Source organism: Meleagris gallopavo, chromosome 6 (genome assembly GCF_000146605.3).
Source record: "Meleagris gallopavo isolate NT-WF06-2002-E0010 breed Aviagen turkey brand Nicholas breeding stock chromosome 6, Turkey_5.1, whole genome shotgun sequence".
Taxonomy (NCBI): Eukaryota; Metazoa; Chordata; class Aves; order Galliformes; family Phasianidae; genus Meleagris; species Meleagris gallopavo.
In genome coordinates this window covers 55,161-81,958 of record NC_015016.2, presented here as the reverse complement: position 1 = coordinate 81,958, position 26,798 = coordinate 55,161, and the positions used below count along the sequence as shown (strand labels likewise).

The window sequence follows — 26,798 nt, the reverse complement described above, 5'->3', positions numbered from 1 at the left end:
GACTTCCTGTCAGGAGGAGCAGCCGGCTGCTGGAATCGTAAAGTCATAAGGATCACAGAGTCGTAGGACGGCTTAATGGCCTCAAGGATCATCGCGGTCCCCCTCTGCCCTGGGCTGCCCAGCGCACAGCCGTGGCACCGCAGCTCCGGGCAGGGCCAGCACCCCAGCTCACACCTCACCTCACCTCACACCTCACTCCTCACCTCCTACAAAGACATTCCCCCTCGTTCTGTCACCATCAGACCACGTCGGAAGTCGCTCCGTTTCCAGCACATGACCTCCCTCAGCACTCGGAGGCTGCCATGCGGTCTCCCCTCACCTTCTCACGGTGCCCAGCCAGGTGAGGTGAGGACACCCATCCCGGTGTCAGAATGGCAGGCACTGCTGGTGCTTCTGCTCTGTGTTCTTAATTTCACTTCCACTAATGACCCATTAGATCAGAAGAATGACCCTCTTTGCATCCAGGATGGCAAAACACATTACAGTGATGAAATGTACCGACAGCAGGATGGAAGCGATGGAAGCATTGCACAGCAGGCACGGCTGCCACGCACAGGGCTGAAACCCCCGAGGGGAGCAGGGAGGAGAAAAGTGAGGCTGTCAGATATGGCTTCAGTGACAGCAGCCACACAGAAGGAACCTCTGCCTTTGTGCTTCGACATTTGAATCATTGCAACCACCCATCATAGGGAGCTCATCCAGGAGCAGGAAGGAGGTGAAGCCCATCTGTTGGCAATGAGGTCTGTGTGTCACGCACCCAGCCCCAGGGAGCTGCAGAGCTGCTAAATCTCATAGAGAACACGCCATGCTGCCCTGCTAGATAAGGGAATCAAAGCCTAAATCCAAACAGAAACAGGCGTGTCCCTCGTGTCTGGTCACTTGGAGGAGGGAACACCCTTTGCATGGGCTGTGGGAAGGGGCACACCCCATCCGTGTGGAGCTGAGGTGCAGCTTCTGCCCCCAACCCCTCCTGCCAAACTGGAGACTGTGGGTTCCTTTCCAGGGCTGCAGCTTGTAAGGACAAGGGAGGGGAAACCCCCATCCCGATGAAAGGCACATGCATAACAACTGCTTCTACCACGTGCTATTTTTAAGCTCTGAGATAAAATATCTTCCCAATGGCTTTGGGAGGATTGGTGATGGTTTGAATTTCAGAGCTGTTCCAGCTCACTCAGGGCTTCAGATCAGCACAGCCTTAAAGACACCTCTATCCTCCTTGGAAAATCCTCCTCTGCTCTCTGCTAGGTGTGGTCAGAGAAGGGGTAAGCTCTTGTTCTAGTGTAGGATAGGAGTTCCTCTGCCTGTGCCAAGGCTGTAATGTAACAAGAAGCAGTGGGTTACATCAGTGCTGCACTGGGGAGTACATCTGACCTGCTTTGGGCTCCACAAAGAATCTGTTTGTTCACTGAGCCCCTCATTTATTCCCTAAATTGAAAATGTGAGCATCCAGAGCCTTGCCTTCAGTGCAGTGATCACACAGGAGCCAAACCATCCGTGCTTTAAGGCAACAGAAGGTCCAAACTTCAATCTGCCAAGCGGCTGCTTTGGTAACGCTCTCATCCCACCCAGGCACGCCGTTACCATCAGTCGGAGCAGGAGGCTCCTTCCACTGATGGATGTGTCCATTCTGAACTGCACGCCACTGCTGCCCACCACAATCCCAACATCTACATAGCACTGCAAGTGGAACTCATGAAATGAGAACGTGCAGACTGTGAGCTGCCCAAAAGCTGTGCTCCTATGGAAAGGAGGCACATCTTCCTGCAGCACGTGGCACTGCTGCCCGGACAGCTCGCTCCCACCTCTGCTCTGCACGCACATGTTAGCTGAGCACCTCCTTCTGTCCCTTACCTGCAGCTCCCTGTGCAGCAGTGCTCCTTGCACACCTTGATCCGGGGTGGGTTTTTATCCCGTTGTGCACAGCTTCTCATTACACTGGGATTCAGGCTTCCTGACCTCCTTAAGTCCTGTCCTGTCCCAGCTGACGCCAGTCACATTTCTATGGTAGGCCTCGGAATGAACGGGATGGAGGAGAGGTTTCACAGCTCAGTTTACATCTGAGGAACAGAATAACTCGTTTCTGACCTGAAGGAGCAATGTGTAGCATGAGCTACATCCCTCCTCAGAACAGATAAATAACTTCAGAAACCATCAACGCGAGGGCAGGCTGAAATCCCGGCAGGGCTTGTTTCAAGGTGAACAACTGACTGATATGCTCTCTCAGTTGAAACTGCACTTACAAGCATAGCTATTGCCGTTTTATTAATCTAGTTTAGTATGAAACCTCCCTGTTTTCACCTGAAATCGAAACTATTGCTTGCTTTCTGGGAGCAGCTCAAGGACAGACTGCGTTCACGGCCTCTCTCTGTGCCTCCCCTATGCAGAACTTCAGCGTTTCATTTATCTTTGTTTTTCCCTCAGAACAATATAACCTCCTTCTCCTCTTGCTTGTCCAGCTTCCCATGCCAGACCCCTCAAGCCCTTTCTCAGCTTCACATGGCCTGAAAGGGAGGGGAGCAGGAACCACCTTCCACATCACAGGCAGGCCAAAATCTATGTGACACTACAAGTGTGTCTGCCCTGGTAATAGAGAGGGGGACTCTGATTTTTGTGAAGGAGCTGTGGGGAGAGAAGCTTGGCAGTCAACAGCTTTGCTTTTCCATCAAGCCAGACAGTGAAAGAGAAAGGGAGAAAGGGAAGGGGACAACCTGCTCGTGTCCCTGCGGGGACACTGCTGGCCATTCCTGTGAGCCTGGCAGGGCAGGAGGGGAGGGCCAGCAGCTGGGCTGAGAGCCGGCCTGGCTCATATCTCACGAGTCACCTGGAGTCACATGCAGGCACCGAGGGAGCTGGAAAGTAAGAGCTTGTTTCTGGTTAATGCACATTCATCTCCACTTAGATAGGAGCCACAGCAAATTAAGGACGCCGAGTGATGCGACGGGGCTTGGCTCGGCTGATTCCAGGGCATGGACAGCAAAAGCCCTGGAGAGAAAGAGGAAGGAGCTGGCAGCTTTCTTGCCCATTTACGAAGGGCAATATTATTGTCATTCACTCCTCAGCACCCATGACAGCCGAGGGTGAGCCCAGCAGGGCTGGCTGAGGGCTCCTGGCTCTGCAGGGATGCTGCTTTCAGAGCTGCTCGTTGCTGAAGGGTTTGCTGTCATTCCTCCCATCTCTCATCATTTCAAACATGCAGCAGAGCTTTCAGAGGGGTCACTTTCAAAATCGCTCGTCGGAGAGGCAGTTATTAAGCAGTGGATCTGAACCCTCTGTAGAGAAAAAAAAGTTGAGCTAGATCTCTGAAGCATTTGAGTGGAGCAGTGAATCACCCCATCATGTACAGCAGCCTCTCATTTCCAGGAAACGCAGCTGCCTGTGTGCTTTTGAAGGTGAATGCCTCGAAGCATCTTGCAGAATTTGAATGCTCCTACAAAACTGCCCTGCAACTTTCACTCCCATGCCCCAGCCCTCCTTTCACATCCACTTCCCTATCATGAATCAGGATGCAAGAAGCTACCCAACCGCTCAGTTAGGCAGCACTCAGCCCAGTGACAACAGCAGCATTTGTGTCACTGGCAGATATTTGCCAGGCAGACAGAGCTGTTGTGCTCGTTGGAGCTGACTCCAGCATAATGGAAGGCATGGAATTTTGGCCGGGGATCTCTGCTGTCCCAGAGAGCCGTCGAGTCTCTCTGGGCAGTCGTGAGGTTTGCCTGCAGGTAGCACAGCCCTGATCTCCCGATCTGAGCCCCGTGGGGAGCACTGCAGTGCTGCACCAAGGCAAGGACCCATGGTGGGGCTCTGCTGCCCCAGGGGTGCTGGTGAGAGCACAGCTCTGCACCCCAACGCCTGCTGTGGGCAACCTGATTTCCTACACTGGAAGAAGAGAACCTGCAGACACTGGGGTCGTGGGCTTGTTGCTGGATCTCACATCACTCTTTAAGCACAGTGGGGCAGCCAGACAGGGGCTCAGGCCCTCTCCCCTTTTAGCATTTAGCAGGCTGGCAGAGCTGCTCCCATCTCTACCTTGGGCCTCCATAAACTGCACCCAATTATTCCAAGGCAGAAAAATTGAGTCTGTGCTGTAATGACAGAATGAAAATATCCTGTGGATCCTGCGCAGCCTCGAGTTACCTTTTATAAATAGGTTAACAGCTGGAGGGCCTGTGTTTGTTTAAAGGGAAACACTCAGTACATGCCCTATATGATGTGCTCCGTCATCAGTAATTCTGCCATTCTGCCGATTTATATCTGGAGATTAAAGGATTTGCCTTTCAATAAAATTATTTCCCTCAAACTTCTAAATGGGGAGAGAGGATTTTGATCACGTTGCCATTCTGTGCAGCTCTTGGTGACGCTCTGCTTTCCCCCTCGCTGTGCAAAACACGCGGCTCGATTCCTCCTGGTGGCTCTGACTGTGGTTTGCTGTTCCTGCCCTGCTCCTGGTACACAGGGCACCCTGGGATGGGACGGGGTGAGGGGCCTTCGGGCCCCAAGGAGCTGCCAGCCTGAGCTGAATGTAGCAGAACTGACAGATGCTGAGTGATGAGACAGAAGAAGAGCACCCAGGGAATAAAGCAGCATGTGAAGCACCGGGGTCCCTGCAGTTGTGTGCAAGTCAGGTCCCTCCCACAGGGGTGTCTGCAGGCCAGAGCCCAGTTTTTATCATTTTCATGTCACCGTTCTCTTCATTCTTCATCAGTCCAACTAGGAGATGAGGCACAGAAAGGTCGGTGGGGGACGTTGCAGTCACTCACCTGGAGGTGGAAGGAGCTGATCTGAGGGCGGTGAGACCAAGACATGGAAGGTTAGGGAAGACTGAGGTTGGATGTCAGGGGGAAGTTGTTTGGTGTGAGAGTGGGGAGGTGCTGGAACAGCTGCCCAGAGAGGCTGTGGATCCCCGTCCATCCCTGGAGGTGTTCAAGGCCAGGTTGGATGGGGCCCTGGGCAGCCTGGGCTGCTGTGAGATGTGGAGGTTGGTGGTCCTGTGTTGGTGGGGGTTGGAGCTTCGTGATCCTTGAGGCCCCTCCCAACCCAAGGCATTCTGTGATGCTGTGAAGATGTGGCTGCCTGGAGGGCTGCAGGCCTTTCCTACACAGACCTGCTGTCTGCTTGGACGAAACAGGTAAATGTGGAAGGCCACAAAAGCTCCCATCTTTTCCCATCACTTTGCTCTGGTGGCAGCTGGTGCCAGGTGTGCAGACACAGACGCGGTCAGTTTAACTTGCCAGGAGCTCATCGCCCCGTGCTGAATCCCATCCTGGCTCTCATCTCATCATTCTGCCCTCTTTAAAGCTCTGGGACACGAGGTTTCATATCCTTTCCACACCACTCATTATGACTCTTGTAGACATTCCTGGACCCAGCGGTCACTCCCTTTCTGAGCTGTAATGAGCCACTGGCAGCGCTTTCTTGTGGCAACAGGTTACCTGGGGCAAATTAATAGTTGGGAATGTGCTGCTTTCTAATTCCCTTCATTCTCTGTTGCAACAAAAAATGAAAATGAAAGCTCCTGCTGGAGCCTCTGCAGGGCATTCAGTATTTTCTTTGCTTCTATCACATCGTTTCTGGCTTTCCTTTTCTATAACGTAAGCATAACCGATCCCCTCCTGCCATGGGCTCTCCTCTCCACCGTGGCTGCCCACCTTACTTCAGTTCTCCCAGCTGGGGGATGTGACAGCACTGTGAGTCTCTAACAAGACTCTGCCATGCACACACATCTCCTACAACACTCACTCTTGTTCCAGTTCTTCCACTGTATTTCATCACTTCGCTTTGAAATCTCTAACATCTCATTCCTTTGCTCAGATCAGGCAGAAGGATGGCGACAGTAGTGCCCAGCTTCCCGTTCTGCAGTGATGCAGTGACTCTGGAAACCCAACTCCCACAGAATTGCCTTTGGTCTGTGGAAACGGCTGAGAGCACTTTGGCTGTCTGAGGAACTCGCAGGGCAGCCTCAGTTGTTGTTTGCCATGTGGGCAGCCTGTCCATTTGCATGAAGCCCATGAAGGACAGCGGGATGGAAAGACCGCACGCATCACGCTCATCCCCTGCTGCACAGCCACTGCTGCTCCCATTTTGCACACTCATCAGTTCAGACATGCAAATAAAGGGTGCGCACCTTTCATTTGTATGCCGTAGTTTAAAATATGAGCCACGCATGAAAATTGCATGAAAAACATCTTTTCGGGCTAGCAGCAAGCTCTGGGCGTGGATTACAGGCAGGGTCACATTAGCAGCAAGGCTGGAGCTCAGCCCTTCCTCATCACAAGCTTCTCTCCCCTGCGGCGTGAGCTGACGGAGGGAGCAGTGCAGTCCTGTGTGAGACACGGATTGCTCGGATGCAGCACGGAGGAAGGCAGAGCCAAAACGCACGTGGGCTCTGCGGAGGGAGCCTGGTGAGGAAGCGCTGGGCGCATCCACCGAGCGGCGTGCGGGACGGAGCGGGCAGCGCCCGATTGCCTTGGAGCAGCGAGGGAGGCCTGCCCATCTGGCAGCTGCACAGCCCCCAGCTGTGGGTCGTGGACCTTCCAAAGCATTCAAATGTGTCGCCTCCCCGAGACGAGTTTTTCAGGCTTGTGATTGGAGAGCCTTTCTGACTGCGCTCCCAAGCCCTGCTGCCAAAACAGAGTGGGATCAGTGAGAGTCAGCGAGCCGCAGGCCGGGCCAGAGGGATCGTGAGGAACTCTCACATCCAAAATTGCAGGGGGGGAAAAAAGGTGTGACGGCTGCAAATTGGCCCAAAAGAGCAGGGTGGGAGCACGTCAGTGTCAGTGCTGCGGGACACGGCTGCAGCAGGAGCTGCCTGGGCTGCATGCGGAGCGCGGGGATGGCACACAACTGAGAGTTGCTTGCAAATGCTGATGGATGAAACTCAATCTGCATATAAAAATTTAATTGCAGCGTGGTTAAACCCGAGCTTTCTGGAAGGGACAAAGTAAACAGGGTTTCTAGAAGATTCCTTCTTCTCCCAGGACTGTGTAATGGACCTGGAAACGTGGCTGTGAAATTTCATCATCACCCAGAGGAAAACCATGCAGACAGCATCCCAAGTTTGTGCTCCAAGGCTGCAAACAGCGGCAGTTTTTTCCACATCTCCTTCTGCTCTCGCTTAAAAAAGAAATGAGAGCTGGGGGAAATGACAGCAGCTCTCCTTCCTATGGGTGAGAATTCCCATTTAAATTCTTACTCATCTCCCAAAAACGAGTCTTTAAGCATGGGGGGAGCGCCCAGCTGCTTGGAATAAAATTCCAATGGTTCGTACCACAAAAATAACGATAATCTGATGGAAAAAAAAAGTCTTGGCAGGAAGTAAAATTCAGAAGGGGAGGGAGAGGAGAGACAGAAGGCTGTAGGACATCCGAGGGCTCAGCACGAGGCAGAGGGACGGCCCAGGGCCACTGGGCGAACGTGGCCAACATGGTTGGAAATATAGGAAGCATTTGCCAGAGGAGAGGAAGATCCAGGCGACCAAACGGCCTCACTCCACAAGCTCCATTCTTTGCTGGCTCCCTGTTCGCTGTCCTTGACTGCAAAGCAGTGCCTCTATCCCCTTTTAAGAGGGAGAAACCCCACAGGGAAGGAAGCAGAGCTCCTCTCATCGCGCTGCTCCCCGGTTCTGCAGCTGAAGGAGGTTTGCAACGGCTGGGAAAAGTACAGGCATGAAATGACACCAAATAAGTGATAAAGAAATACGTGATAAAGACTTCCATAAATAGAAGTCTTCAGTGCCAGTCAGTGAATAAACAGAGAACCTTGCAGATAGAGAGCGCCTGGGAAAAGGAATGGTAGAGGAGCTGAGCAGACTCCCAGAGTCAGAAGGGCAGATCAGAGAGCTGTGCTGGGATTCACTGATTCAGGAGTGGAGCTGAAATTGTTGGTGGTGGACGCAAACCTTCAGGAGCACAGCGATGCCATGTGAGGGCGAAGGTGATGTTGCCTTGAAAGTTTGAAGTGACTCGAGAAAACTTGAATGAAATTAAAAGCAACCCCAAAAGGTCATTTCACATCAGCAAGAAAGATGTGCTGCTGCTAACACAGAATCCCCAGGCCTGGAGCAGACCCACGAGCAGCAGGCTGCATGGAGACACACAGCATTGACTGAACCTGAAATCTTAGATACAGAAGTAACTGGAGACCACTGAAGGGACTGTGAGAAGCACCCATAGGTCACGAGGCACCCGAGGCGCAGGGAGTTTGCCCTCCATGGTGACCTTCTGGCCATTGCATTCAGGGAGGAACGCCCACAGCCCATGAAAGACGCTGCTGTTGTCCTCCTGTAAGAGGAGCCTTTGCTGCGTGCAGCTCTCGAGGACTCATTGCTGCTAAAGCGCCGTTTGAAGGTTTTAGCCAAATCCTGGCTCCTGCCCTGCAGGCCATGCTTGTGGTTGGTGTCAGCCCCGAACGGAAGCAGATGGAATGAGGACAGAGCTCAGATCCCACTAACAGAAACCTTCAGAGCTTCCTTTGGGCGGCGGAGAACCCTTCGTTCTCAGCAGAGTGAATCTCACAGCAGAGAGCTGTGGGAAGGGAGCGCTCCGTCCGCAGCCGTGTCCCATACAGCCGCCCCTCCCATGCTCTGCTAACGGACAACTTGTCTGCATTGGTCCCAGAGCTGTCAGCCTCCAGAGCTCCGTCCCTGGAGGTGTTCAAGGCCAGGTTGGATGGGGCCCTGGGCAGCCTGGGCTGCTGTGAGATGTGGAGGTTGGTGGCCCTGCGTTGGTGGGGGGTTGGAGCTTCATCATCCTTGAGGTCCCTTCCAACCCAGCCATTCTGTGATGCTGTTTCAGAAGTGAATGGATGAACTCCCTTCTGTCAGAGCAGACTCCGATGTGTGCTGTCTCCCCCTCTTGGCCACAGAGCCTGTGGAAGAGAGAGTAAGGAGCAATCCATTTGTGGCAGCTGTTTGGAAGGCGCTGTGCGTGGCTTTGTGTGCCAGCAGAGCAGTGCTGGTTGCAATCAGCCCCAGCATTCCCCACAACTGCTGCCCAAATAAATCCATCGCTTTAGGAGAGCATCTGCTTTTGGGATAAATGAATCCACCGCTGAGTATTACAGTATTTTTGCTGAACTTGAGCTGCTGCCCCATTAGAGCTTGAAGAACGGATTCCTTGGGAAACCTGAGCAGTGTAATGTCAGAGCACTGCGAAGAGCCAAGCGACATGAAATCAAAGTGCTGCATCAGCACATGGAGGCAGGTCTGGAGCACTGCAGGAATACACAGCTCCCTGGTCGAGAAGATGAGCCACAGTCGTAATGAATATTTTGCCCAGCCTGCATCTGGTTTCAAAATCTTCCCACAGTCATCCCAAATAAGCACTGGTGAGAATGCGATGTTATTAGAAAGGGGATGGAGTCGGAGCAGCTGGAGAATGGATGAATGAATGTTGATAGCGGGGGTCGTTAAACAGGGGCACTCACTCAGAGGTTGCAAAGGGAGCTGAGTGCCTTCTGAGGGCAGAGCTGGGAGGGAGGGCTGTGTGCTGAGCTCCATGGCGATGCTGCCATGCCCAGGTCCACGTGGAGCCCTCCTGGTCGGCCTTGGAGGAAGGGCTGGATCCAACAGCTACAATCCCCATCGCTGCCGCTCCGGGAGGAAACTTGGAAGCAGAGCATATAGTTGCTCCCATACTGATGGCTCTGCTGACAAAGTTGTGTACTGAATTCCCTGTGTGCTGCCACAGAGCATCAGGATTCAGCCTGGGAAAGGAAGGCCAGCAACTGTGTTTGGCAGCACGATGAAAGGACGGCGATGTGAGCGTTGTTTGTAGAGCTCCTTGTGAGGTTAGATTAAATGATAGGCTGGAATGGAGCTCGGAGAGACTGCGATGAAAGAGAAGCTTCGTGTTTGTCGGGTAAACATGCCCAGTTATTAAAGAGCATTAGGATGTGATTTGTAACCCAATATTACAAACGCGGCGATTATTGTCGTGGGCTTCCCAGCGAGCGTTGGCCAAAGGAAGGAGAGATCCTCTGTGCTCCAGCAGTCACCTACAGACGGCTCCTTGTCTGGGGAGCAGAGCTGGGCCAACGCTGGAGGAGCCACTCGAGAGAAGGCAGGCCGTTGTTGGGGAGCAGCCTGCTGCAAACGGAGCCGCGCGGCGCGGGCTGTGCCTCTGCCATCTGTTGGTGGCTGAAATACATTTTGCTGAGCTCAACCCGGGTGTTTTTAAACACTGATGTTTGTTTGACAGTTTCTGCTTTTCTGCCAGGATGGCCGAGAGGAACTCAGTGGAACAGCAAAAATTGCATCCTGATGCAGTGTAGAACAGGTTGCCCAAGGAGGCTGTGGATGCCCATCCCTGCAGGCATCCAAGGCCAGGCTGGATGTGGCTCTGGGCAGCCTGGGCTGCTGGTTGGTGACCTGCACACAGCAGGGGGATGGAACTGGATGAGCACTGTGCTCCTTTGCAACCCAGACCGTTCTGTGATTCTATGATTCTAATAATTACAGACCATTAATTGTCGAGCATTTCTAGTTTCTCAACAAAGACATGGCATAAAATTACTGTTTTACCCATCTGTGTAACAATGCTTCTGACCGCTGTTCCATCCAACAGCTGCTGATGTGCACAAACAGCGAGGGATGGACTTCTTCATGCCTGCACTTCCTGACCCAGCAGGAGCACATCGTGCCACGGGGGCACAGCTCAGGCACTGGGACACATCTGGGGAACGTGCAGGACCCCGGGCACTGCTGTTTGTACAAATCCCAACTGCTGCTACCTGGATGTTAGAATGTGATATAAGAGGAAAGCACTCCGGGGCATCGGGGGCGGTCAGTGAGGAAATGGCACTCTGTCTTTCCTGGCTCCTGGCAGCACTGCATGCTGAAAGTCCTCATCGCAGCTGAGCCATGAAGAGCTGAAGTGTTTTGTGCGTGTGCACCTTTATCAAGAGCAACGGCAATTTTAGCTGTCCCAGGGTGAGGAGGAGCGGCCGCCGTGCTGACCGTGCAGGGATCTCCTCATCCCTCCCAGAAGGAAAAGCTGCGCCTGAACCCCAGTGGTGCCACGAGAGTCACTCAGCTGCTGGTCAGCCTCAGCCAAAAGCAGAGCGTGAGCACAAAGAGAGGAGGATTCAGTAACACCTGTTTTAACCTCATGCTTTCACAGCCTTTCTTCTCGCCACCCCAGGAGCACACGACACAGAGCAGCCCAGGTTGCTGCTGCGGGCTCCATGCAAACACTCCAGAGGGCTCTCACGATTCCATCTGGGATGAAGCGCACAAGGAGGGCAGCAGAAGGCCCGGCTCTGCATCCAGCACCTGCTCTGGAATGATGCGACATCCCTCCTTCACGTGGCCCTGCTCAGTGCAGCGCTGGGTCCAGTTTGGAGAAGACCTCCGAGATCCCCAGGCCCACCTCCAGCCCACCCCCCCGTGCCCACAGCCCACAGCTCCGAACACCCCCAGGACGGCGACTCCCACCCCGCACAGCTGTGCCAGCACCGACCGCTCTTTGGAGGAGCTGCTCCCGTCATCCAACCTGACCCTCCCCGGCATCCACCCCCATGGATGAGGTGCCAGGGATGCCCCGTGGCGGTGGGCTGTTTCCAGGAGCTGCAACCCCCCCAGCAGCACACAGCCCCGAAGGACGCGTCGGCCTCACAGCAGCGCCGACACGCGACGGCCGCTCCGTGTTTGAAGCTCAGCCGCAACGCAGGAGCAACAATGGTGCCTTTGTGTGCTGCTGGGGATGCCTTTCTCCCCACGGTTGTCGGTGCGGGCAGCGGCGGTCTCCAAGGCCACAGCCACGTTTGCTTTGTGAGCAGCTGCCACATTGAGGATAAAGCCCCACTCGGGCTGTCCCCATCCCACGCTGCTGTTGCACCAGGGCTGGCACGTGAGCAGCCCCACAGCCGTCTGCGTGGCCACAGTCCTGCTGGTTCCCAATGGGAGGAGAAAGGAAGGGCTGCAGCTTCCCTCCCTGCTGCTGTCCCCACAGGCTGGAGGTGAGCTGGGCATGTTGCCGTGCCCCCAGTGCTTCACACAAACCCCCCCTGCACTCATCCTGGGGCGATGCCAGCTCGATACCAGCCCAGCTCACCCATTTCCCAAAATTATGCCACTGCACGGGACAAGCTCTCCACGGGCCGAGGATGGAAGCAAAGCCACAAGGGATGAGGACACAGGGCCAGCAGAGAGGGACAGCCACCACAACCCACAGCTGTGCTTGCTGTGCTGCTTCCCGTGAAGCCATCATCGCTTAGGAAGGGGGAAGCTCAGGGCTGTGGGACAGCACAAATCTCCAAGCACGGTTTCCTTCGTCAGGAGGAACTGGATCTCATGGCTGCCAGGACTGGGCTGGGGCAGAAGCTCGTTAGAGAGAGCCACGTTGGAGATGGGCAGCAGCGTGTGATGCCGAAGGGCTGCGGCGCAGCTCCCACTCTGCCCAGGTTCATGCTGCTGCTGCCCTTCAAGCCCTGCCTCGGTTCTTGGCCACACTTCCCAGCTGAGCGCTGCTAACAGGGATGAGTCAGGCTGGCACCGTTCCCTGCCCCACAGCGGCCGGGCCGTGTGGGTCAGAGCTGGGGTCAGGCTGTCACTCCTGATGTGACAAAACCCAAAGTTTTGGGGATTTCCTGCACCGATGGAAAGAGAAAGAAGAACTTGGCAGCGCTCCTCCTGGCCTCCTTCCACTTTCCTCTTTTGAAGTGAGTCTCCTTTTTATGGCTCCTTGCTTAAGCCTTAAGCCCGAGCAAACATCGCCGGGGAGTTCATCCAACAGAAACAAACGGGGATGTCTTCCCGTGGCTGCAAAGCTGCAAACCTGCCCACAGGCAGCACGCCCCGTCTGCGGCCGCAAACAACGCCGTCCCAAAAGCAGAACGAACATGGGACCAGGAGTGAACGGACCCACAGCACTGCTGCATCACAGCCCAGCTGCAGCACAGAGCAAACACAGAGGGCAGGTTTGCCAGCCTGCAGCTGCTGCCCCTTTGCAGCTCCCACTTCCCCGAGCCGCAAACACTGCAAAATGCAGGAGTGAGAGCTTCTCATGGGCCACAAAGGCAAAGCAACGGGAAAGCGAGTGCTGAGCATTGTGGCAAAAGCTACTGAAGCTGTAAGCTGCTTTCAGCATCAGTTTTAAGGATGACAGATGGAGGCAAGAGAAAAAAAAAAAACAAGCAAACCCATCCCGCTCTCAGCTTCAGCCTCCAGAAGATTGGGAGTCACTGCTGCATTTTAAGCAGTTCTTACAGCCCCGCTGTGGGCCACCTGCTCTGCAGCCCTGCGTGCTCTGCCATTAACTCAACCCCTTATAACAGCCCCCTCAGGCAGCCCCGGGGACAGGGAGCAGCACAGAGCAGGTCTGCATCCAGCAGGGAGCTCCAACCCCCCCGCAATGGGAGCACAGCTCCGAAACAGAGGGCCCTGCTCCTTGTGCCTGCAGAGCTGCAGCTCTGGGCCAGCCCAGGAGCAGAGAAGCAGAGGAAGAAAGCGATGGCAGCACAGCAGCTACAGCCCTTCTGCCACGGAAGGAGTCGGACAGAGGTCAGAGTTTAAGGACTTTATTCTCTGTGCCGGCAGATGTCTATTACAGCTGCAGGCTGTAGCACAGAGCCATCCGGACACACAGCTTTCTCCTCCACAGCCCCAGGACTCCCAGTACACACAGCACAGAGGAATCAAAGGCAGGACCACACTTCTATGTGGGCAGGAGGATGAGAAGAGCCCCACAGTGAGCTCCTGCATGGCAGGGAGCGCGGCAGGAGCCGAGGTAGAGACATTCGCACAAAGCGTGGCTGTGGGCTCGATAGAAGCAGGATGCATTTAGCCCATAAAACAGCCAAGAAGTGATGTCAGAAAAGAGCATCGCCCCTCAAACGCAGCTGCTGCTTTTTCTTTTTGCACAAAGCTCACACAGAGGGACGACTGGGTTGCAGTGGCACTGACAGCTACGACATGCTGGACCCGTATTCCCCAGCACCAGCGGTCCTGCAGCACTGGCTGCTGCCATACAACCCAGCTGCTGGTGCTGCCTTCTCAAACCTGAGTTGGTATTTTTATTTTAAAATGAGAAGTTAGAGTTCAAATCTGTCCTCCTTATTCTGCAGCTGTGAACAGCAGTTTAAAAAACATTAATAAAAAAAGCCACAACATAAGGTCAGAATTTCACCTAAGGCACCATTCCTTTTTTTTCTTTTAGAAGGGCACAGGAAAGGGGCTCCCACAGAGCAGGCTGAGCTGTGAGGTGTGCAGATGTCTGCACTGGGAGCAGCACAGCTGCCAGGCCACGCTCCTGCAGCACTACATGGGCATGGAGGAAGAGCTCCATGCAGCACAGCGGTGCCATAGCAAAGCAGCAGCCCTGCTGTCACCGAGGTTGCTTGGGGTCCTACGTGACACAAGCAGCAGCAGCACAGCTTTAGCACTGGCCCTGCTGCTCTGTGGAACCACGAGTCCTGTTCCAGGTGGGTGATGGAGCGCCCTGCTACAGGCAGTGCTGGCTGCAGAACTCCTCTTCCCTCCAGAAGGATTCCCATTTCCCAGCAGGAGGGGCTTTGCTGCCTGAGAGGTGGCTGAAGGCAAACAGAGGGCGGCAGGAGCGGCTGCAGAGCAGCCCTGAGGCACACTGATGGATCCCTGTGCTTCCTTCAGAAACGTCACAACAAAATGCCCAGCAGCCACAGGAACACAGCATGGGCTCCCAGCCCTCCCGAGCCACCCCACACCATCCCATCAGAACCAACATCAGGTCCCAGAAGCTGCCCACTCTGAAGCACCACCTTCCTCAGAACAGCAGCTGGGTTCAAGTTGTTAGGAAACAAAGCAAGTCAGTAAACGAGGAGAACGTGATATCGACACAAAACACACCATTTCCCACAGGGTTTTGTCTGAAGGGCTCCTACAGCATCAGTGGGAGCTCAGCCACGTGGAAGCCCCAGCTGTAGAGAACCATTTCCTCACCTCACCAAAACACAATCAAAGCTGAGAGAAAGAATGAACCCCACCCCCACCTCCCACAGCAGAACCAAGCCTCCAGCACAACCCAGATGATTCAATTGCAGCACCATTAAGCTTGGTCGGACTGTATTTAAATTAAAACAAGGCATTTAAAAGCTACCAGCACTAAAAGACCCTCACTGCTCTGCCAGCCGCGCCCCACACGGCACCGCAGCCCCTCCACGAGTTGGGGGAGGTGGTGATGTGCAAAGTCGTTCCCATGGAGCAGCACAGTGCCCCAAAGCCAGCTCCCAGCCAGCACCCAGGTTGCTCAGTTCCGGCGGTGACGGCAGCATTCCCACCAGGACAAGAGATGAGAGCAAACACCAGATAAGCACCAGCAAGGAGCAGGCTGCAGCTTCCCCCCGCCACGGGGTGCAGTCTTTGTTCGCTTTTCCAGCCCTCAGAGTTTCTTCAAGCGACTGTACAGCTCCCGTTTGCTCCTCTCGCCAGCCCAGGTGCGGCTCTTGGTGCGAAATCTTTTCAAGTCTTCTTTAAAGTCCTCGTGGTGCATGGGGCGGTAGCTCTGGGGCTCACAGAAGCTCTGGGGGAAGAAATGGGTTCGTTTCTGGTTTCGTTTTACTGTGTCACAGGTCAGGGGGCTCTGAGCACGGCCAGCAGAGCCTGGCAGCAGCTGCTCACACCACTGCCACCAGAACAAACCACACAGGAGCCCCACACCAGATACTGATGAGCAAGGCCAAGTGATCTTCAGATTACAGCTACTTCTGAAGCGAGAGTTACCAAAACAAAGGACTTTTGGCCCTGCAGACAGTGCTCTCACCTCAAGTTTTTTGGCAGACTTCAATATACAGCACAAGCAAGCAAATATTCAGCATTCACCCTGAAGTAATACAAATCTGGAAAACGCTTCTCCTCTGGCTCAGCCAGCCCCCATCTCACAGAGCAGCACATGGAACACTGCCATCAGCTGTTCCATGCTGCCACCTCGAGGCCCTCCAGCCCAGAGCCAGAACAATCCTGGGGCACCTACAGCCACACAGGGCCAAAAACACAGCAGTGACCCAAGGGCTGGGACATCACGCGTGGCAAACATGGGGAGCAGCACACAGCTGTGCCCTGCCCCACAAACATGGGTGCAGGAAGGCCGAGCACCTCACATCTGCCTGGAACTGCAGCAGTTCTCCAAGCAGAGTGGTGATCTGAGAGATGTTCCAAACTTTGAGGCCCTGGGAGGGACTGAAGTGAGAGGCAGGCCATGGTTCATAGCATCAGATAGGGAGAAATGGCACACAGTGACTGAAGTGCTGCAGAAGCAGAATGAAAAACACCGTGATGGGAAGAGCCACTGGGCACTTATTGGTCTCCTCCATAGAAGGATAGCTTGGAAACTCAGAGCTCAAGTTTTCTGATTTTGCTTTTTTAGTACAGCACAAGGCTTGAGGTTTCCATCTGTCACGCAACAATTACTGCCAGGTCTCTCCACCTAGCCTGCAAAGACTAGGAGAAAAGTCTTAAACTCTTTCTCTGTGTAATATTTTGAACTCCTAGTTGCTACAGAAAGGCCAAACAGTTTCAGATCTCAGTCTAGAGACAAGAGGAAAAGCCTCCCGGCCATGGCAGCAAGGCAGTTCTGAGGTATGGAATTGGCTTAGAGAAATGAAGGCACTGTCACTGCCAAGTTCTGACTGCTCTCAGCGCAGGGCTGTGCTGTGAAACAAGAGAAAGAAAAACAGCCCAGGAAAAACATACTCTGCTCCACAGAAAAGTCTGATTTGAGGTTCAGGTACTGTGAGAGCAGAAACGTGGAGCTTCAGGGAGCGTTACTCACCCGGCATCGCAGGAAGAAGTCCCTGTACCCCCCCTTGAGGACATACAGCTCTGGGTAATGCAGGTTGGGGTACTCATTCCCCAGCCTGTCCCGCTCCCTCACAAAGCGGCACCTGCAGACGAGACCCGTGTTAAGGATGGCATTAAGCAGCAAGGGGGAGCAGTGCCTCCCTGCCCTCCGCAGCTCACAGGGGTATGTGGGGAACTCACATCCGGGGCCCCCGCTCCGAGGAGAACTCGCAGTGGAAGACGACGATCACCCGTTTGTTCTTTGAGGGAGGGATTGGGTTCTTAAGCAGGAAATCTTCCACATCCTCCTCCATGTGGAGGTTTACAGCACCCTGTGAAGGCAGCCACACCCGAAGGCAGACAGTAAGCAATGAGTGCCATCCCACTCATGCCAACCCTCTCTTGATACTGGGGACAAAGCCTCAAACCAGAGCAGACACTGCACACAACCCTCCCATTTCAGAAGGCCCCATCAGCAGCTGGAGGTGGCCAGCAGGATTTCACTCACTGTATTGGAGCGGGGCAGTAAGCTTACTGAGCAACAAGCTTTAAGAACACCCTCCACAGCCACTCATTCCATAGCAAAAGACCGTGGGTTAGATGAAGTGTAGTACTCCTCCCAGTACCTCAGAGATGAGGATGCTGAGCACTGCAGGTCAAGCACCCTCCCCTGGAGCTGCCCGCCCACTTGTCTCCTCCTCTGCAGAAGGGGAAGGGAAGCAGTTCCCCCCCTTACCGAGCAGCCACCCCACAAACCAGGTGTGTGCAGACCCAAACAGCACAAAGGCACAATGAGAGCCCAGGGCAGCTGTTCCATGCAGCTCTGCCTTGCTCTCCCACTACCACAACACACCTTGATGTGTCCTCCTTCGTACTCGTACGGATAGCGGCAGTCAATGATCACACACTGCTTAATGAAGCTTGCAAACTTCCCAGTCAGAACAGACACAATCTGAGGAAAAAAAGAAAAAAGCTCTTCAATTGTTTTGAGGGTTTTTTTTTTAATTATGTAAGTAAAGAATGTCTTGCTGTCCCCAGAGCACATACCATTTCTGAGTCAATGTATTTCAAATCTTGATGCTTCCCATCAACAGTGTGGAACAAATAACCCTAGAAAACAGACAGCATTTAGCAGAGAACATTCCAGCCGTGAGCCACACACTCAGCAGTGCAGCACCCAGCAGCCAGCTTCAGAACACACACTGCGTTGACAAGGACTCTTGAGCTAAGCATAACATTTAAAACTCCAGAGCCCCAGGGTTCAGGGTCACAGCTTTTCTTTGTCTCCTATACTGAAGATCTTACAGAAATCACTTCAGGACTGATCCACGAGAGCACCATTCTCATGGCAGCCTTCACCAGTGACTGGGGGATGTACCACAAAGAAGGGAAGCGCTTTACTTGGGGTTGGTTCACAACACCTCCCTAAAAGAGACCTTTAAACCAATCATGTAATTACCTTTGAGAAGTCACCAATAAGGTCCCTCTGGTCACTGGCCAAAATGCTCTCGATTTCTGCTGCAGAGGATTGTGTCTTCACTATTTTTGTGTTCTAGAAGAAGACAGGTTAGAGATGAATGCCAAACACTGACGGGATGAGACCCCTTCCCAAAGGGTAGGAGAAAAGTCAGCATTTACTGACAGCCTGATGCACAGCTTCCCTTTAGGATCAGTACAGGGCTTTGGAGCACACAGCCACTGCAGCACCTCCGTCGGCCCCACACCACACTGTTAGACCAGGGCTTCCCCCAGCGAGCTCACCCCAGTGACCTTCACAAACGACACCCCTCTACGTGAGCCCTAATCAGCTCTCCACCACAACACCAAGCCACCAACCGCTGAGTCTTCAGACTGTGCTCCTGTCAGGCTTTTCCTCTTCTTGCTTTTCCCTGGAGAACTCTCCTCCTGGGACCTCTCCATTCTTTTCTGAGTGGTTCTGCCTACACCGCTGGGCAGAGACGAAGAGCCAAAGAGGCGGCATCGCCTGGCCTGGGGGGAGAGACAGTGAAAATGTCCAGCAAAGACCAAGACTAGGAACTAAGCAAGCCTCAGACTTCCTGACTGCCCAGTCCAGCATCAAATGCTGGCAGCCCTGCCTACAGCAGAGTGGTGGAACCTTGATGATCCTTAGGGTCCCTTCCACCTCAAGTCATTCTATGATATGATGATATTAGCAGGACAGAGGAATGGTTGGAAGTTGAGGGAGGGCAGATTTCAGTTGGATGTGAGGGGGAAGTTGTTTGGTGTGAGAGTGGGGAGGTGCTGGAACAGCTGCCCAGAGAGGCTGTGGATCCCCGTCCATCCCTGGAGGTGTTCAAGGCCAGGTTGGATGGGGCCCTGGGCAGCCTGGGCTGCTGTGAGATGTGGAGGTTGGTGGTCCTGCATTGGTGGGGAGTTGGAGTTTCATCATCCTTGAGGTCCCTTCCAACCCAAACCATTCTATATGATATGATATGATGATGTGATATGACTGCAGTAAAGTTTGGCTCATCTAAGGTGCTGTCACAGCATAGGAACAGCAGGATGTCCTCAGGATCACCTACACTGGGGGCTTCCATTCCCACTACCACTTGTTCCTGGCTGTGAGGACAGGCAAGCTCAGAGCACAGTGTGATGTGCTGGCAGAATCAACCAGCAGACCATCTACCAGCAGATTTTGAGCCTCTTGTTGGAGCCTGCATTGCCCTCACAGCCTATTATCTGAAGTCTAGGCTACAGGTATCCCAGGTAAGGCTGTGAGAGCTGTATTCAAGATTTGTCAGTATCTGATAAGGGAAGACAAGATCTCCTCCCATTTATAAGTGTTTTTGTAAAAAGCAAGTTAACGTGGATACACACCCACTGTCAGCACTATCCTACCCTGACACAACCTCCCAGGCAGCAGGCTTAACAGTAACACAATCCTGCAGAGGTCTTACACTGCCCTGTTTTGTGATTGAGGGTACAGGATCAGAGCCACCACAAGCACACGTGCAGGTGGCCATGAGGGCAGCACTCACCCGACTGTCCGGCCTCCTGCTGACCAGCGGCGCGGTCCAGAGGCTCGCCATGTCAGATGGCATCTCCTCATCATTCTGAGAAACAAAGAAAGTTCACTCTCATCTGCCTCCCTGCTGACAGACACTGTAAATAACTGAAGCTCCTGTAAGCTTGGGCAAACTTTACAGCTGAATTCAGCTGCCTGAGCAGTTTTAAGAACTCCACTACCGGCTCTGCTGTTTCACTGAGTGATGAGCTGAGCCACACTGGAAAGGACAAGTTAAATCAATTCATTCACTGATTAAAAACGATGCCCTTCCAAAGCCCTAAGCACGTCAAGTTCAGTAGGAACTGAACTTCTGTTTAAGTGATCTGAAAGCAAATATCACTTTCAGCTCCCTCAGAGTTTCTAAAGAAAACACCAACTCTTCCAATCATCCTCTATAGCTTCACAATTCAAATACCAGTAGGAACAGCAGCAACACCTCTCTAACTGCTGTTCACACACCAAACAAATCCCATTATCTGCACTGGGGAACAGCACAAAAACAGAGACGCTGCAATGGAAGAGTTCACAGACATACCTGAGTCTTTCAGGAATCCCTCGTGCCTGCCTGCAGTCTGAATTACCACCAGAACATGCATGTGCTGCAGGCTCCACATCATACAGAGCTGATTTTAGAAGAGCATCACATTTCTTTTGTACCTACTTTCAGATCTTGCTCGTCTAAGAGCTCCAGGAATCCATCATCATCTTCGCTTTCAGAGGAGGTCAGAGAAGACTGCTGCAGGAAAGCTGGCCTGTAGTTTTCCAGTTCACCCGTGGGCATTTCTTGGCTGGGAAACTGAGACAAAACATTTAGTTTTAACAACATTCTTCTTCTTTACAGCAGGATGCTGCAGATAGAAACAATGCCACCTCACTGTGGTGATTAAGATAGTGGTTAATCACCACTAATCACCTTGAATGCACCGACCTGAGCAAACCCCAAACCAAGTCCCCATACTTTATTTGATCCATCAGCCTGGTTAATCAATAGGGCCCCTATCTTGGAAACACTGGATAGGTATGAAGGAGAGAAACAGATGATGGCAGAGGAACAGGAACTGATACTAACTCTGCACTCAGTAAACACAAGGTCAGGAGCACCAAGATGAAGCACTATCAGACTCAACAAGTACAGACAGGACTTGCCCCCCAGGCTCTGTTTCTGTGCAAGGATCCAACTGCATCCACTCTGCACTGATATCCACACTCACTGGATGCTCTGCACCACAGCCACAGCTCAGTAGTGCCCAGGGTCTCGGCCAAACAAAACAGATTTTCACACTGACAGACAGATAAGCTTCCCTTTTGGGCACACGAATAGCGATGGTACTAACAGCACTGTCCCAGAACAAAGCCATGACACAGTTTTTCCTCCTCCCAGCAGGTATGCAGAGGATAGAAGAATTACTACCAAGACCACTGAGGTACTTACTTCCTCAGCCAGGGCTGAGTTCTGCCTTTGGCCAAGAACACTTTTCCCATCGTGGGAGTGGATGTGCACAGAACTCCGAGAAGCTGGCTTGGCTGGCTTCTTAAACTCAAACGATTCCTGAATTGAAGAGAGAAAAGTGATTGGTTTACCAAAATAATGGCCTGTGCACACTGCCAGGACCTTTGTACCTCCTTTCTTCCCATTTAAGCTGCCTGATGTTTTGAATTCAAGTTCCCTGCTGCCAAACAGGAATAGTCTGAGTGTGTCGTAACATCTTTGCTTTGAAAACATTCAGTGATTCACCCAACAAAACCAAGTTCTCATCCCATTATCTGCAGGCTCAAGACATTTTGGTTTCCTTTTGTTGGTCGAGTTCTCTGCTAAAGAAGCCCTGGTAAGGCAGCTACAGCTGCAGCCTGCTGAGCAGAATATCACCTGCTGCTGGGTGATGGTGCCTGGGCCTGTCAGCACCCTGCACACAGCACTGCCAGCAGCAAGGCCCCCCAGAGCACGAAGATAAAGGCACAGCTGTGCTGCTAAGGAACCAGGGCTCCTCACATCGGGGGTGAAAGAAGGTATGGAGATCTGGGCAGCCTCCTGGAGGCACCCCTCACAGATACCCAAGGACAGCATTACGGAAACGTTTTGCCTTGCCACAGACCAAGAGGAGCCAGGTGCTACAGCAGGGAGGAAGAAGCTGTACAATTAAAGCCTCCCTCCTCGTTATTTACCTATTATTAGCTTGCAGTCACTGTAATCAGCGCCGTCACACTTTGCTGCAACTTTCTCCAAGCTGAGCTGCACAAAGCTTTGTGATGTCTGAGCTGCAGTCTGGCAGGCAGCTCCCAAACCCCTCCCACCACATCTGCCCATGAAGGAGTGCTGATTCAGCTTCCTCAGCACCACCTCTCACACCACACCATCTCCAGAGACGTGCAATACTTACATTCTCCTTATTCTCGTTCTGTTCTAGGAGCTGAAAAGCATTACAGTCCATGGAATCCGAATGGCTTCTCTTCAGAGCAGGACTGGAGCCCAGGAGTCTTTGCTGTACAATTCAGACAGAAGTGCTAGTTAAGCATCAAGTACATCTTAAGCACAAGGGGGGCGTTAAGGACACTATGAGGTCTTCCTTTGCAAGTGAGTGCAGGCTGTGTGCAGGGGTTTCAGCTGCATTAGAAACAGACAAAGCTACATAGGTGAAATCCTACAGCCAGCACACAAACTAGATTTCAAGTTCATAAGCCACAGCTTTCAGTTTCCAATCAACTACCTTAACAGCTGTTCTTGAAGAGCATAAATTAACAAGATGTGGGAGGTTCTCAACTAAAAACAGTCAGCACAGTAAACCCTTTAACATTTATGCAAGGTCAGCAGTGCCCTCACTTACCGGCAGTGAATGTATTCTTCTGAGAGGCAGACGAAGGCTACAATGAGAAAGAACACATTTATTTCCAACATTTCCTTTTGAAAGACAGTCATGAGAGTAACATTCCCTTTTTCCACAGAGCTATAAAGCTGGAGGCAAATCCATAGCAGTGACTGGAAGTTAGACAGGAGAATACTTACTTCAGTCTGCTAGATGCAAGAATTGCCTTCTCAAATCTGAAAGAGAAATGCCCCACAGTTAACAACAAAGGATAGCACACCCAAAAAATCAACCTTGTACTTAAGTCACAGAGCTAAACAGAAGCCAGATGCTTCCTGATAACGCTGTCCTTCTCAAAAGGTATTTATGGCCAGCTTATCCCACCCTGGTTTTCAAAGCTCTGGCTGGAATCCCACTCTCCCTCCTTTCCTCAAAGGACTTCCAGCATTGATTAGACACAAAGCCAGTGCAAAGAGAAAAGCTGGGGAAATTGAGGACCGAAGGCATCTGTCCCCCACTCCCGGGATAAAAGATAGAAAACGTGTTTATTTAAATCTAATCGAGAGAGACAAATCAATGCTAAAAGCAATTGCACGGAATCAGTTAAGACATACCCAAGCAAAAGCTTATAGTTCAGCACTGAGAGCAAACTGCAGCTTACACCCACTGCAGGCTGCCTCAGCTCACTGACCTGCAAGCACTGGGGACAGACAGCACTTGCTTGTGTGGGAGCACACCCTTCTAGAAGGGTAAAATAAGAGCCCACTACACGTGCCAGCAAAGGAGAAGCCATGTTAAGCCTCTTGTCAGCCTGCATTTGTTTAGAGTGCAATGTGAAACTGCAGAGGTCAGGCTGAGCATCTGCTTACGTACGTTTCCTCTCTGATGTCGCTGGGGGTCGGAGTGCCAGGAGAATCCAAAGCACAACCTGCAGAACAGACAGCATTTCATAGTGAGTCCTGGCTCAGTCCATCGGGAATGCAAAGCACTGGGCACGGCTGTAAGGCTCCTCCAAAGGTGCTGAGCTCAGACCGAAACTGACATCGAAAGCTGTCCTTTGCACACAGCAGCACACTGAAATAAAGGCAGGTGCTCCGTGCACAACACAAGCAGAACATCACCATTACACAGCAGCTTCTAGACGCTGTCAGACACAGCCTCTGGGATCTGAACCAACAGCCACACAGAACTAACCTGAGTAACACGACAGGCACTCAGCACAGCACGGACCTTAATCCTAAGTACTATGTAACACTTGAGATTTGCTAAAGAGACGGGAAGAGGAGAAGAGAGCCAAGCAGCAGAGATGCAGCCAGTTCAGTTCCTTATCTCCTTGCAGCCTGCCAGCTGCACTTGCTTTTTAGTGCTTCCTTTGAAGGCAGAAGTACCACACAGAGAATCTGGCGCAGAAACTCAGGTGGAAGCACTGATTTCCATCACCGAGACAGACAGTGACATATCAAAAGCTCTCCCCATTCTACAAGTCACAGGGTAATACCTTATTTTATTTCTCCTGATAAAAGCCACCTCATCTGAAGAAAAAAAGAAAGAGAACTTCTCAACAAGCATCAGTACTACAGCAGCTCCCCAGCCTGTGAAACTGACATCAGCACACACAGGCAGAAAGCCACAGACAAAACCCAAGCCACAAGAGAAACCCTGCTTGGCAGCGTCCTCGTGAGCAGGCACACCAGGAGAGCAGAGCTTGGCTTTAAAGAGAGAAACCACAGCCCAACACCTCAGAGCTATCACCCTCCAAAGGGGAGGGACTCAACCTGGTCCCGTACTGAGCTGAAGGCAGATATGTGCTGCGTCCCAACAGCAAACAGCAGAACATCACCTCAGCTTCCAGACCACAGCCCCAGTACGCAGCCATGAGACTCACAAGGCAGCACCAGCTCACTAGGGCAGCCTGCCTCAGCCATCTTGAGCAGCACTCATCCTCAGCCAGCTCTTCTGCAAGGGCTGACCCACTCCCAATCAGGTGCAGACCTACTGCTGTGTACAGCGCAGAGCATCGAGGCATCAGCAAACAGCACTGACACAATGGAGTTTGTCTCTCCAGACAGTGCTGGAGCACAAAGCAAAACAGGTCAGCAGCCACATCTAACAGTCATCCTAAGAGGATTCATCATCCCATCAGCAGAGGGGAGCCAGCAGGGACAGGGAGGTGGTTGTCCCCCTCTGCTCTGCCCTCATGTGTCCCCATCTGCAGCACTGCGTCCAGGGCTGGAGCCTCAAGTACAAGACAGAGAGCTGTTGGAGAGGGTCCAGAGGAGCCACAAAGATGAGCAGGGGGCTGCAGCACCTCCCTACAAAGACAGGCTGAGGGAGCTGGGCTTGTCAGCATGGAGAAGAGAAGCTGCGGGGTGACCTCAGTGCAGCCTGCAGGACCTCAAGGGAGCCTTAAACAGGAGGGGAGTCAGCTCTTGGAAAGGGGAGAGAACAGCAGGACAGGGGAATGGTTGGAAGGTGAGGGAGGGCAGATTTCAGTTGGATGTGAGGGGGAAGTTGTTTGGTGTGAGAGTGGGGAGGTGCTGGAACAGCTGCCCAGAGAGGCTGTGGATCCCCGTCCATCCCTGGAGGTGTTCAAGGCCAGGTTGGATGGGGCCCTGGGCAGCCTGGGCTGCTGTGAGATGTGGAGGTTGGTGGCCCTGCGTTGGTGGGGGTTGGAGCTTCGTCATCCTTGGGGTCCCTTCCAACCCAGCCGTTCTGTGATAAGAAGCAAAAAGAAATGCTCTCTCTGCCATGCCCCCTTTGGAGCCAGAACCAGTTTTTCCTCCACGCTAACCCCACTGCAAACACGGTCTAGGACAATTAGAAGAGAAAACAACCCAAAATATGGGCTGCAGGAGGTCTGCTGAGCACCAGAAATAAGCCTGCCTTCCCCAACAAGTGTGAGGGTGAGAAATGGCTGCAGGGACCAAAGGCAGCACTGTTTCTGTATTCAAAACTGTAAGAAGAGTGAGAATGCAGTGCTTTCCATTCCTTACTCATTATTCACTGAGAACACCGTACCTGAGTCTGTTGATTCTGAGGACACTGTTCTTTGCAAACCATTGGCACTCTTGTTTCCCAGGTCTTGTGCAGTATTTTCATGCTGACTGTAAAAGAAGGAATTTTAAATGCTTTTTAAGTGAGAAATACAAAACAGGAGCACAAGAAAGCAGACATACAGCACAGGACTGAGGGCCCTTTCAGTCACCTTGCACCACACCACCAAGCCTTTTGCACAACACACAAAGCAGGAGGTTTTGTGGGTTTTTTTTTTTTCTCCTCCCTGTTTCAGAGCCTCTCATGCTCTTGTGCCTTCACAAACGAAGGATTTAATACAACAAAACAACAGCTTGCAATAGAAGTTCAGGACTAAAACCACTTTCTGGAGTGTGATATTGGTGCCTGGAGGCACAGCAGCACCTCCCAAACTGTTCTCTGGGAACACCCCTATCAGCAGCGCATTATCTCCCCCAGGACTGTAACCTCTCCAACACTGATTTCATGATTGTTTTGCATATAAAAACGAGTTTGAGAACTGAGGGGTTTGGGCTGTTTTGAGGATTGTTTTTTTTTTTTTAAGCAAAGAAGTTGTTAAAGCTCAAGCTTGAGCCCACGCCCTTCCCTGCGCACCCAACCTCAAGTGGGTGCAACCCCCCCCCCACTTCCTGGGTGCACTCCTCACACACGTGGGCAGCCCTGGTGCAGAAAATACACACATCATGCAGAGCATTCCTCTACATCACCTTTAAATGAGGGAAAAGCTACCAAGTGGGGCTGCTCTTATCATACTGATTAACTCAAAAGATGAAGCAGGGCACAAGGTGGGGGTGCAAAGCCACAGGACAGAACACCCAACATGGGAAGGCCCGGTGGGAGTTGTTAACAGGAATCCCTGGAATCTGAAGGCGGGAAGGATCACAGGGCTGAATACAGAAATAAGAACCATCTAAAAGCAAGCAGCAAAGGAGAAATACCAGCAGGGCACTCAGGACTGAACAGGAGGTCAGAGTGAGAAGGGAGCCATAGGAAAAGCACCCACGTAGTGGGATAAGATGAGATGCCCAGAGCAGAGCGAGGGAAGATGGTGGCACGTGGGGATGTGGGAATGGGCCGGCACCGTGTGTGGGCAGGAGAGCAGGGCGGGAGGGGGGCAAGGGGGTGAGAGTGAGGGGTGCTGTGAGCAGCAGGGAGAAGGAGAGACACGGTAGGGCTGGGAGAAGGGCAG

General features: G+C 52.7%; 2 protein-coding genes across 2 annotated transcripts in view; both read right to left on the bottom strand.

The window, feature by feature from the left end:
* Window positions 1–26,798, bottom strand: part of MAP4 (microtubule associated protein 4) — a 241,347-nt gene that overhangs the window by 180,359 nt on the left and 34,190 nt on the right.
* CDC25A (cell division cycle 25A) overlaps window positions 14,136–26,798 on the bottom strand; it is a 13,782-nt gene continuing 1,119 nt past the window's right edge. The window contains exons 2-16 of the mRNA XM_031553809.1: window positions 25,595–25,698; window positions 23,450–23,504; window positions 22,777–22,812; window positions 22,598–22,634; window positions 22,154–22,255; window positions 21,208–21,324; window positions 20,437–20,571; window positions 19,747–19,821; window positions 18,584–18,736; window positions 18,207–18,299; window positions 17,795–17,857; window positions 17,601–17,699; window positions 16,949–17,079; window positions 16,740–16,851; window positions 14,136–15,491 (exon numbers count right to left, since the gene is read on the bottom strand). Coding sequence (XP_031409669.1) covers window positions 15,351–15,491; window positions 16,740–16,851; window positions 16,949–17,079; window positions 17,601–17,699; window positions 17,795–17,857; window positions 18,207–18,299; window positions 18,584–18,736; window positions 19,747–19,821; window positions 20,437–20,571; window positions 21,208–21,324; window positions 22,154–22,255; window positions 22,598–22,634; window positions 22,777–22,812; window positions 23,450–23,504; window positions 25,595–25,698 — 1,453 coding nt within the window. The 3' untranslated portion in view covers window positions 14,136–15,350. The remainder of the gene's footprint in view (window positions 15,492–16,739; window positions 16,852–16,948; window positions 17,080–17,600; window positions 17,700–17,794; window positions 17,858–18,206; window positions 18,300–18,583; window positions 18,737–19,746; window positions 19,822–20,436; window positions 20,572–21,207; window positions 21,325–22,153; window positions 22,256–22,597; window positions 22,635–22,776; window positions 22,813–23,449; window positions 23,505–25,594; window positions 25,699–26,798) is intronic.